The 13,240-nt window shown below is 39.6% G+C and overlaps 1 protein-coding gene across 4 annotated transcripts in view; it reads right to left on the bottom strand.

The window, feature by feature from the left end:
* The window catches only part of PRKN (parkin RBR E3 ubiquitin protein ligase), a 1,246,455-nt gene that overhangs the window by 840,246 nt on the left and 392,969 nt on the right, over positions 1-13,240 (bottom strand). For all 4 annotated transcript variants that reach the window (XM_026504660.4, XM_057311210.1, XM_057311211.1 and 1 more), the window contains exon 3: positions 8,428-8,665. In XM_026504660.4, coding sequence (XP_026360445.3) covers positions 8,428-8,665 — 238 coding nt within the window. The remainder of the gene's footprint in view (positions 1-8,427; positions 8,666-13,240) is intronic.

The following is a 13,240-nucleotide window of genomic DNA, read 5'->3' as shown; positions in this document are numbered from 1 at the left end:
CTCACTGTCTCAGTCTGCTCTCTCATGGGTGCCGGTCCACGAGTCTGGCCCACTCCCCAGTGTGGGTGGCTACTGCTTTCTGGCGCCCGATCGTGTGGGATCCCTCCCCCTTCTGTTTATCTTCCGATATCTGTGCGTGGATTCACAGCTCCCCACTTTGTACCTCAATACTCAGCGCTGGAGATGTTCGTTTGTAGAGATCCAGATGTGTCTTCCTGCGTCTCAGGCTGATTCCGTGGGTGTTCAGGATGGTCTGGTAGATGTCCAGCTCATTTTGGGGCACCAACTGAGGAAGGGGTCCCCTACTCCTCCGTCATCTTGTTTTCCTCCCAGGATCTCTATTTTCTTCCATTTGTCTATTCTCCCATCCATACTATACTGTCTTGATTACTGTAGCTTTATAGTATGTCATAACATTAGGTAGCATTAATCCTCTGACTTTGTTCTCCTTCAATATTGTGTTGGCTAGTCTGGTCTCTCCTTATAAATATCAGAATCAATTTATCAACATCCACAAAATAATTTGCTGGGATTTTTATTGGAATTGTGTAGATCAAGTCGGGAAGCTGACATCTTGACAATATTGAGCCGGCTTCTCCATGACAATGAAATGTCTCTTATTTTTCAGTTCTTGATTTCTTTCAAAAGAGTTGTGTGATTTTTCTCATTACAGATCCTGTACATATTTTCTTAGATTTACATCTAAGTATTTCACTTTGAGTGGTGCTAATGTAAATGTTATTGTGTTTTTAATTTCAAATTCTACTTGTTCATTGCTGGTTTATAGGAAAGCAATAGAATATATATATATATATATATATATATAATTAATAAATGTTTATTTTATGTACTTTAATATATAATATGTTATTTATTTTTATAAATAAATATATATATATATTTTATAATTTTAGAGAGAGAGAGCACAGGAGCAGGGGGAAGTTCAGAGGGAGACAGAGAGAAGCAGGAGCCTGATGCAGGAGCTCAAGCAGCAGCCTGAGCACGGAGCCTGATGCAGGGCTCCATCCGCTGAGATCCTGACCCGAGCAGAAACCAAGAGCCAGATGCTTAGCCAACTGAGCTACCCAGGCACTCCAATTAAGTTTTGTATATTAATTTTGTATCCTGCAACTTTAATATTAGTTCCAGGAGGTGTCTGTTTGTTCATTTTGATTCTTTCAGTTTTTCAACATAGACAATCACGTCATCTGTAAACAAAGACGGTTTTATGTCTTCTTCCCAATTGGTATACCCTTTATTTCCTTTTCTTGTCTTATTGCATTAGGTAGAACTTCCAGTACAATGTTGACAAGGAGTGGTTGGAGGCCATGTATTTTTAAGGTTTTTTTTTTTTCGTATTTGTCTATCTTTAATTTTTTTCTATAAAATGTCTTTGAATTACATTTCAAGAATTAATTCTAGCATATAATGTTTCATCAAAAGTAGTCTCCTTCATTTAGTAAAAAGATACATGCTTATTTTATAGTAAAATGTTCTTCATTACTAATAAAATGCTTTCTTAGTAAGCTGAGGCAAAAATGACTTAAAGAACTAGATAAAATTCACAAAAACTTTATTTTTAAAAAGAAATAAATAGTACACCATGTGATAGAAAAATTGATTTTTAAAATTTGACTCCTTGACTAAAATCAACAACATGACCTATTGTCAGACTATCTACTGTTTATAACCGAAATACTTAGAAGAAATGTAGAAACTCATTCTTTCCTCCTGATACTTATATTTTGAGGACTACAGGCTACTGGATACTTCAAACACAAGCTTTGGAGTAAGATAATCCTTGGTAAAATCTTGCCTTGTCTGAATCAGTTCCTCAAATAGTCTGATGCTATTTTCTATCTCTAATGAGGAGAATAACATTGTCTACCTGATGGGGCTTCTAAAGACCTAAACAAGATATAAACAAGACATTCACAGAAGCAGTGCTTAGTGCTTAGACCTAAACAAAGACCTAAACAAGCCATTCATGGAAGCAGTGCTTACTGCAGTTCACAGCAAGCACTCATAGATGTTGACCATTATTAGTACCACTAGATCCTGATGTTATAGGCATTAGAGTATTTCTATCATTTACAAGCAGCCAATACAAAAGCAGCTGACTTAGCCAATTCCCTAAGTCAAATCACTCTACTGCATTGCTCAAAACTCTTCCAGTGGCTTCCTTCTCACCAGGGTAACACTTAAGATGTACAACAGCCTATGCAACTTACACCCATCTTTTTTTTTTTTTTAATTTATTTAAATTCAATTAGCCAACATATAGTACATCATTGTTTCAGATGTAGTGTTCAATGATTCATCAGTTGTGTATAACACCCAGTGCTCCCATCTTGACCCCCTTATGACTTCCCTTTCTCCTACTGTTTCACACCCCCTCCCTGCCCAGCCCTGCTGGCCTCCTTGTATTCCAAGCATGTTCTGCCTTGGATCCATACCTGGCTCTCCCTCTGCCTAAAATCCCTCAATGGATGCTCTCTTCTGAAATGTCACTTTATCAGAAAGACTTTCTTAGCACCTTATACAAAAGAGCACCCCTTCCAACACTCTCTATTTCCTTTACTCTGCTTAATTTTTCACCAGAGGGCATATACTTACTAGTCATCTGTTTCTTTGCTTATTAGCTGCTCCCCAAGTAGAATGAGATCCATTCAGGTAGGCATTTTTCCTGTTTTTATTTTCTGCTATATCCTAGCACCTAGAATTATGCCTGTCACAGAGTGGGGATTCACTGACTTTTTGTTTATGTAGTTAATTAACTGTATGACAAATATTAGAGAATATTCCTTTTTTTTTTTTTTTTTTGGCCCAATAACTCCATATAATCTGATTGTCAGGAGGTGATGAATGGTACCTCATTAAGGAAACAAAGACATAACATGATAACTTGGTTCATGCATGGGTTCCTTAGAGCTCAGGAGTTGCTCACTCAATGTTCTTATTCAAATGTTTATAAGATAATGTATTTTATACATTCACAATATTTTAAACAATACAATTCTTATTTTTTAGGATAGTGCTACTCAAAGCATGGCTGCTAGAACCACACTTTCAGCATGACCTGGGAGTACAAAGAAATGCAGATTCTCAGCCTTTACCCCAAGCTGACTGGGCTGGGCCCAGCCCTCACACAACTCTGATGCGTACTACAGCTTGAGAATCACTGCTTTAAGGGTACTTAAATGACTCATTTAGTTCTTTGGCTTTCTCTTATAAATACATAAGGATGTATAACATGCCTTAGATTCTAAGTAAAAATCATACAATTGGTTATTAATGTAGATCATGACATTGTCTCTCATGTTAATCAGTTATCTTTTGCCATCTATAAATTCCCCTAAAACGCCTCCCAGGGTTTCAGAAGTACTGATTGTTTCTGCTGCTTGTGTGGCTATAGCCTAGCCACTAGCTCTTTAGATCCCTCCTGAGTTTAGCACCTAAATTCTTCCTTGTCTAATTTGAACACCCTAGAAACATAATGAAAGTAGGTTTAATTCTTTTCAATTTCTTTCTTTGAGGCACAGATTTTCAAACATTTTGTAACCAGGGATTTTCTTTTCTCAAAACAAAACATGTTGCAGATGGGTAATATGGAAAACTAGTAAATGTGAGACTTCTCTGGCTGCCATGGGTTCACTTGATTTGTCCACCTCTCTTGCCCGGGCCTGCCTCCTTCCTCTCACCTAGATGAGGGCACTAGGCAGTACCCACAGTTGTAAGGTTGGCAAATCCCTGCTGTGGGGCATAGTTTCTCAGAGTGCTGTCGGCAGCAGGATTTCTGGGCCTCTACCCCCAGCCAACTGAATTAATAAGCATGGAACGAGTGTCCACAGATGGTTCTTCTGCACACTGGAATGAATCACTGCTCTAGAAACTCTAAGCTGTCATTTTTAGTAAAGAAAAATAATCATATAGGCACACTGCCCACAGTCATTCCAGATAATCCCAATCAAGGTACTGCATTCTTTCGAACACTGAAATTGCCAAGATATTTTAAGAGGTGAAGTCAAATAATTTTAAATAAAGCATTGGTTCTAAAAGTTAAATACACAGGAGTTATGATAAATGTCTTACTAGATTTACAATTTTAAGTAATTTAGTAAACATTTATCACTCTTCTAGGAGATTGGGGGGGAACTATAATAAACTGGACAGATACTCTGTCCTCAATGAGAAGAATTAGATGCAGAGGAACTGAAGTACATAACTGATAGTAGAAGATATAAGGAGATGATTGGAAAGGAGATGATTCTTCCCAAATCTGAATATGAAGGGATGAGTCTTTATAGTTCAATTTTAAGTTTAACATAGAGTTAAGTCTTACAGTTGATCTAAGATAACCCATTTCTCCGTTCCCATTCTTTCCAGATCTACATAATTAGCACACCCCCCTCACACAGCAAAGCTCAGTCCTGGTCTGGGGGGTGGGGGTGGCAGAAGCACATAAGGATGCCAACCCTGCCAGTCACCTGGTGCACCAGCAAGTGGTACTATGGCCAGTCCCCAGGCCTGCAAAATACACACAGCGAACAGTCAGTGGGTTAACGAGAACAGGATGATCAGAGAGAGGTCAGATGTAACTACAGGATTTATGCGAGAAGTAAAACTAAACGGTCTCATCATGGGGCATATAGTAATCTGAAGGCACCAGTTATGGTGGTGGTATCATTTACCACACCGTGTACATTTATAGTTTATTTAATCTCTTGTTTGGATTCAAAGAATTACATATTTCCATCAAAAATATGAAGTGAATATTAAACATTTAGCAGAATTTTCTGAGAGCCTACTAGTATCTCCCTCAATTCCTACAGTGAAGGAATATTTTAACTAAAAGTATTATGGTCTAGGGGCGCCTGGGTGGCACAGCGGTTAAAGCGTCTGCCTTCGGCTCGGGGCGTGATCCCGGCATTACGGGATCGAGCCCCACGTCAGGCTCCTCCACTATGAGCCTGCTTCTTCCTCTCCCACTCCCCCTGCTTGTGTTCCCTCTCTCGCTGGCTGTCTCTATCTCTGTCAAATAAATAAAAATAAAATCTTAAAAAAAAAAAAAAAAGAAAGTATTATGGTCTAGATAGACTATCAATTGAAGGTGACAATAATTCCAAAATTATTCTTCATCAAATAAAACTGAAGATGACTAAAGGCAATTTTATAATAAAATAAAACAATAAGATTTCTTTTTAGTCTTCAGGTAAATACCATTGACAAAGATGGCAGAGTCAGATATATCAAGAAACTGATTAAAACGTGTGAATAAGTAAAAAGGATAATTATTCTGCTAATATAATTATTGTTCAGATGATACATACAAAGGCTTGATTTTGCTCTAAAGAACATGAATTTTTTAACTTTTGAAAAAAAATTTAAATCCTTTTGAAGAACTAGTTTATGTCATTACTAAAATAATGAATCCAATTTCTTGATCCATAAGTAAATATTTAAATGGTATATAAATATATAATTTAATTATAGTTAATGTAAATTTGAACTCTCAAATATATCCTGTTTAGACAAAATATATAGTTATCCTACCATAAACAATAAATATAATTGTTTCCAACTTTATGTTCTGACATTTTGCATAAATTGTATTTTAGTGAACATTCCTTTGTAATTTACAACCCATTGTAAGAATAAAACACTGATTATTTATCCATTCTACTATTTAAAGACAGCTATGTCATTTCTATCTTTTCACAAACTCCAATGGTCCTCTATAGAGATGTCTCCTCATGTACTCTGAGTTCCAGAACATGTGTATCTGGAATTTCATTAATTATTATGAAGCTGTGAATTAATTATTATAAAGCTCTCTCTGGTGACTGAATCAACTGAAATTCCCACCATCATGTATGAAAGCACTTTTTGCCCTAGATCCTAACCAATGCTTGGTATTGTTAGACTTTTAAATACTGGCCAATCAGGTAGGCTGCAGTGATACAATATTGCTGTAACAATATTTCTCTAATCAGTAATGACACCTTGAACATATTTCCAAGTTAACCAATCATTGTTTTCTCCTAAATGTCATTGTATCTACTACTTTGGTCCCTCCTATTTTTTTACCCATCAAACTAATCGATATTATTTTTTGCACCAATGTTCATTTAGACTGATCCATATTTACCCTTGTATTTTCTGAGCATCATCTCTCACATCCCATTTTTCACCCTGGGCTCACACCCACTCCTCCCTGTTGTGAGAACGTCATCAGTTCTTTCAGACTGAGTACAAATACTCTCAGTGTTTGTCTGGAAGTGTCTTTATTTCCCTCTCAATCTTGAGCAATATTTTTGTTAGGTCTGTTGCGTTCAGAACTCTAAGTTAACAGGTGTTACTGTTACTGTTTTACTTCTATTTTTCCTGCCAGAATCCATTCAAATTATTGTTCCATTATAAGTAATCTCTTTTTTTCATTTGATTTTAAGACCTTCTCTTTTTCCTTGGTCTTTTACTTTCTTTATAAAGTGAATTTATTTTTAGTTATCTTGATTAAATGTGTGTTGTTCTGTTTTGCTTGGTTTGGTTTGATGATGCTTGGAACCATGTACTCTTGAGTCGGAAGACTTATCCATCTTGGCAAATTCTCAGTATTCTTTTAGAAAACAGTCTCTCTTCTATTCTGTATTCTCCTATAATGAAACTCCTATCAGAAATAGTTTGGCCATCTCTTCCAAACTCCTGGTCTCTTAAAAGCATTGTTTTACATTTTAACCTGTACCATATTATGGGCAATTCCCCATATCTATCTTCCAGTTCACAAATTCTCTCTTTGGCATTGCCAAACTTGCTGTTTTAATCCATCCACTGAGGACTTTTTTTATTATTATTATTATTCCAATAGCTAAAATTATGTTCTATCTAATAGCTATTCTTCTAATATACTTGATTTCTGTTTAAGGTTTTAATTTTTTCTCTTATGATTTAATTAACATAAAATGTATTTGTTTTGTATTCTGTTTCAAATTGCTAATTTTCTCAAGTTTCAGGGGAACCCGGTCTTCCAGTTTATGGTATACCCCTACTTCTACTTAAGACAGAATATCCCTTTGGTTGAATTCTAATGTTTGATGATGCATGCCCCTTGAATAGGGCGTGGTTCCCTCTGGAGGCGTGGATACCACGCTACCTGAATGTTCTCTTGGAATGCTTTTATGTATGCTCTGCTTGAAACATCAGATGCACCATAAATCTGAGTCCAATATTTATATTAACGTCCCATTCTGGACCACATAGATACTGCAGGGGTTTAGATGGATCTCATTTTCCCCCACGTACATCTCTTTCTTATTTCTCACTTCTTTTTTTTTTTCAGTTTTCTAAGCGCTCAGTGCATGTAAAGGAGAGACGTCCGCCCCTCCACAACTTCCTCAAGACCACCAGAATATTAGCTCATGCACTTAAATTCCGAGTTTATCCATTCCTCTATTTAAAGACAACTGTGTTGTTTCTACTTTTCCACTTATCCTTGGAAACTGTTTCTTTTTGTGATCTCATCCGTGATTTTTTAAAACTTTATTAAATTTTACTTAGTGAAATTAGCAAGGGATACTTCATATTATTTTGGCCTCCATCTTGCTGGCTCCCGAACTCTCAGACACTGTGAAAGCCGTAACAGCCTAGAACTGCCTATATTCTCATTTCTCGTAGGTAGGAGAGAAGCGCACTCCTACCTTCCAAAGTCAGTGCTATTATTTTGTGTTTTCTGTCACACACAGTCAAAAAAAAAAAAAAAATCCTATAATACCTTTGACTATTTTGATTGGAAAATAAAAGACAAAGGGAGGCACATTAATATTGGCAAAATAACCAAGCAACCACCATCCTTGCTAAACAACAGCAGTTTCGAAATGGGCTGTGACACGGAGAGAAGGCAGAACCTCTCCCACCCAGGGTGTTAGTGACATCGCCATGTGCTGCCTTAGCACCGGCAAATGACTAAAATTGCCTCTAAAGTTCTCTTTCTGCTTTTTTAAATTTCTTACATCATCAGACACATAATAAACCAAAATGTGTTTTAAGAAAATAGAAATAGAAAAGAAAGGCAAAAGTTGAGAGGGACATATATGCACCTTAATCATACACGTGGACACTAGTGCAATGCATCACATCTCCAGCACTCCTACTTCCCCAAGATAGATAGATAGATAAATAAAATTAAACACTATTATCATGGTCCTGACACCTGCTCCATCCCTTCCCTTCATTCTTAACCTGAAAGCCCTGTTCCACTGTACTTTTTAAATGTATTCACCTCAAGTGTTATAGCCAAGTGCCGTCCTTCTAATGATGCCACCTTCTAGCATCTAGAAGTTACCGTGAACTAAATATGTACATACTGAGGCCCTTCCCTGTGGAGGCCTGCTGCACAAAGCGCTCTGGCATAGACAAAGTCTGCACAATTACCTGGCCTTCCGGCAGGCAGGGTCCTCTCGTAGTCGTTGTTCAGGATCACAGCCAGACCCACCGAGTGGGCGGGAAGGACGGAGCTGCTGAGGTCCACGCGCGTCAAGCTCTCAGGCTCTCGCTCCGAGCCGTCCACGGCCTTTCGTGGGCTGTCCCCTCCAGTGGCCTCCCTTTCTTGGCCTTCACGCCAGGGTCTCAGCACGACATGAACGATGCTCTGCTGATCCAGGTCGCAGCTCTAGGGGGGAGCGAGGGAGAAACAGACGAGAAAGTGCAAGCGTTAAAACGCAAGTAAGGTTTAACTTGTCCTCAGTCCCAAGGTACGCAGAAGAGCCTAAAATCTGTTTAGGGCCATGGCTGCACGCAGTCATGGAACTTGAGAAAAGAGCCATGTGTGACTGACGGAGTTGGACACACTGCCCCTGTCAGCACGTGTGCGTATGATACAGGTAACACGGCGCTGGGGCCACAAAACGACATGTGGGCATAAACGGACGACAGCAACAGAAAACCAGAGTAATAGTTGAAGCAACAGGAGCTCGAGCAGGGCACAAACGTACCACAGGGCATACATAAGCACGGTGAAAAGCAATATTCTTTTTAAATCGATTTACTTCAGAAGTGATGTGTCCTCCCAATTATCAAATATAAATACCAGCATCCATCTCCATTTTAAAAAGCACAGAGAGTTGGTTATTGCCAATTACAGAGCATTTTTCTCTGTAATTTAAAATAATTGTGTTTATGGTAGACTCCACACGCACCCCCATGTCAAGAGCAAACACATCACCGCAGGGATGGGGAAGCAAGCGAATAGTGTACCCAGGCCATCCCATCCAACATCACAATTAAAATCAGTGAACATTTGCAAAAATGCTCTGTGTCTATATATTGATGCACATGAACAGAAGACTGTAAAATTTACTGGAATTAAAGTTCAAAGTCAGATAATTTGCTAGGACTAAAACTAGACTACCCGAGATTAATGCCCAGTCTCAGAATATCTACTGGGTAGAAAACCACTCATCTGTCCGCGGCCCTCCTCCCGCAGAGCCAGGACCTCATTCTCTCACTAAACACCTGAGTTTCAGTATCTACAAATTACCTGTAATCATGCTCTCATCTTAGCAATGTTCAAACAACGCCATGCACGCACAGCGATGCTGATGACAGTCCTAACTGGCCCCCATCCTCCCTCCAATGCTTCACCACTGTTACCAGCGAACATTGAAGAGGGGTGCCTATCATGCACCAGCATTTCCTGCGGACACACCACTGTGGACTCAGGTCACAGGATGCCCTCTGGGCCTCAATCCCATTTCTGCCTCTTCCCCATCCCGTGCCCCAGACCTCTGTCACATGGACATGCTTGCTGTCCCTGCCACCTGTTCTCACAGCTCTGTGTGTCTCAGGATGGTTCCTACTCAGCAGTGGTCACCAGGTCATCAATCTCTGTCCCCTTAGCCTGTCCCCACTCGAGTTCCCCATTTCTGTCAAAGCTGTCCTCCGCCACGGATCCAGGGGTCAAGCCCTCCCCTCCCACTTACAGCTCTAATTATCCTCCTGTGTCTTCTGAAGGCTTCTATAGAATCACCTCCTTGGGCTCCCCCGCCCTACCTTACACAGCAAGGTGCTAAGAGTAACTAATTCTGACTCAAAAATAGCCTTCACATCTTCCACTCCCTTACTTCTCAATTGCCATCTCCCCATTTTAAGCCCTTATCATTATAGTAGCTTTGCAATTGCTCCCTGACCTCCCATCTCTCCCTATAATCCATTATATACACATTTCTGGAGTGTGCCACATAATCTTTTCAAATGTCTCCCTATTACCTATTACATAGAATCTGACATCTTACTATCTTCAGGCGTGTTTAGACTTCTCTCCTTTCTAGATCACCTATCTTACAATTTTATCTCCTTTCCGCTCCTCCATCATATACATGATAGATAAGGTTTTTCATCAAAGCTGTTCACTCCCATCTCTCCTCCTCCTGTCCTTGATTTGGGCTCAGTTGTGTGATTGGCTTTGGCCAGTATGATTGAACCAGGGCCTTTAAAGGTATCTGCACCACTGCTATGGTCAGCGATAGAGCACCCCTGGGTAGTTTCCACCTCCTCAGCCTGGGACCCCCGTGTGCACATGGCACAGACCTGCGTTCAACCACAGAGAGGACCTAGTGCAGCTGCACCCACAGCGTGAGCAGAGCCTTCCAGCTGGAGGGGCTGCGGACCCCCAGCTGACCTGGAGGGGATGCTTGGTAACGTATGGCACTGAGATTCTGTGGTTGTTCATTAGGCAATAATAGCTGACAATATCTATTTTCCATTCTAATTGGACTAATAGACATTCTATCACTATTTATCATGGCCTCAGTGTTCAGCCAGAACTCTAGGAATTGTACAGAGCCTTTGGCCTAAGTCATTTCAAATAAACCAACACCAAGATCGGAGCCCACTCGAGTGGGCAGGCAAGGGCAGGAGCTGTGCAACAAGAGGAAACAGTTGAGAATGAGTCTCCTAACATCCCTTGAGGTTTTTATCCATAGTGTGTTCTTTTCAAGAAGGTTCAATAATTCAGTCAGATAAAATTCCTCTCTCAACGTTCCGGACTTACGTGCTTCAGATAAAAGTAATGCCTTTCTTTCCCATCTGAATGCCAGCGATCTTTGCCTGCCATGCTCTTTCTGCAGTGGTCAGACCGTGGGTAATACTTGTGGGTGTGTGTGTGTGTGTGTGTGTGAGTGTGTGTCTGATCTTCAGACTCAATTTAGAAATTCTTGAGAGCAGCAACTGGGTCATACTTACATTTTTATTTACCAGAATGCCTCACACAGCGCTTTGAACCTAGTAGACAGAGAACGTATGTCTGTGAATGGGAAAGTCGAAGGATGGGGGCAGAAACAAGAATGAATGAAGGAAAAATATAAATAGTCATAAGCTCAATACCTAAAGTGCTCCATGGGGAACCAGAAGACTGTGGAAGAAAGAACATGAAATTTAAAGCCAGATAGATGTGATCTATTAGCTGTATAATTTTTGGCAGATGACTTTTCCTCCCTAAGCTCTAGTTTCTACATCTGTCATTGGCAATAATAGCACCAACTTTGAAGACTACTCTGAAGATTTAAGGAAACAGAAGGAGTGCAGAGCCCAATGCACAGCAATAACTCAATACACAGTTGTTAGTATCAGTATCATCATTCGGGAGCTTTGAAAACCCAACAGCATTGGCCCCTGATCTTGTCCATCAGTAGAGACTCCGAATCCTATGAAACTGTCCCACTCACACAGTCCTACTTGGAGAATGGACACAGAAGGTGAAGAAGCAGGCGCTATAGATGTGATAATCACTCTGACAACATTCCGGCTTCCTGTGAACTAGAAATTGATTAAAAAAAAAAAAAATCCCTATCTGCTCAGATGCCATGAAACACATGAAGAACCTCAGCAAATTCTCAGAGCCTGCTAAAATTTGACAAACATGGAAGAAATCCAAAAACTGAGATTTTCCTTTCAAATCAAGATTTTTTTTTTTTTTTTTGAATGCCCAGGGTAGAACTGGAAAGGGGAATAGGAAGACCCTGAGCAGACTTCAGTAGTTCTAGTGATACATATAGAACATATTTCTCAGTCTGCATCCATGGTTCTGAGACCATCAATTGATTAATTCTTTGACTTCTTATAAAAAAAATGGCGTTGATCTCGGAAGCGATCCCTTCGCCAGATGGTGCAAATGCACCATCACACTGGTTCAATTCAAAGCCCGATTAATAACACATTCCAGGGCTGATAAACTGGATGAAGTTTAGTTGTCTAGCCACTCCGAAGCCCAAAATAATATTTAGTTCTCATAGCATACAAAATTTCCTCAGCTTTGGGAGGTAGAGATTTTCAGTGGGAAGACAGCAGAGTTCTCCAGCAAGGTTTTAAACTTCTTCAGGGCAGAAACAATGTCTTATATATCTCTTTCCTCAATAAACAGAATATTGCCTGGCAAAGAGGAAACACGTTACGTTTGTGTTTTAAGTTATTAATTCAACAAGTAAGGCAGTGATGTAAGTTCTTTAGTGTGGATAAAACAAATAGCTATTTGTCTAACTGGACTTGCTCTTATGCTGTCAAGTGGAGCCGTTCTTCCATCAGGGACTGAGAAATCTTTATCTTAGGCACTATCTCTACAGTTCCTTTGATTTGGAGATGACCCAGTATTAATAAAATATCCATGGGAGTTGATCGCCAACCAATAACCAACTCTCACACAGTTGGCCATTATCCCACCATATGCAAGAAATTGATATATTTTTCCTTTCCCAAAAAGGAGTTCCTCTGCTGACATGTAGTTGGGATTCACATATTTGAGAGTCCAGTAATCCAATTAGAACACTGGAAATAGGGGTCCTTGAGTGGCTCAGCTGGTTAAGTGTCTGCCTTCAGCTCAAGTCATGATCTCATGGTCCTGGGATCAAGCCCCGAGTCAGGCTCCCTGTTCAGTGGGGAGTCTGCTTCTCCCTCTCTCTCTGCCCCTCCCCTCGTGTGCTTTCACTCTCTCAAATAAATAAAATCTTAAAAAAAAAAAAAAAAGAACACTGGAAATAAGTAAAACTTGAAAAACCTGCTAATGTTTTTCAAAATCTTCTTAATCTTTTAGACCTTGTAAAAACATGTAATCTTACTCTTAAAAGAACATTCCTGGGGATTGCAAAGTTATTGGAATGTTTTCCAAACACTTAAAGAAGGGCTAGACAGACAATCACTAAAATGATTAATAATGAGATTCAAAAAGTCAAAAATGTCCCATTATTAACAAAGT

Source organism: Ursus arctos, unplaced genomic scaffold (genome assembly GCF_023065955.2).
Source record: "Ursus arctos isolate Adak ecotype North America unplaced genomic scaffold, UrsArc2.0 scaffold_13, whole genome shotgun sequence".
NCBI lineage: Eukaryota > Metazoa > Chordata > Mammalia > Carnivora > Ursidae > Ursus > Ursus arctos.
Note: the sequence above shows the minus strand (reverse complement) of the source record. Positions and strands in the feature narration are given on the sequence as shown.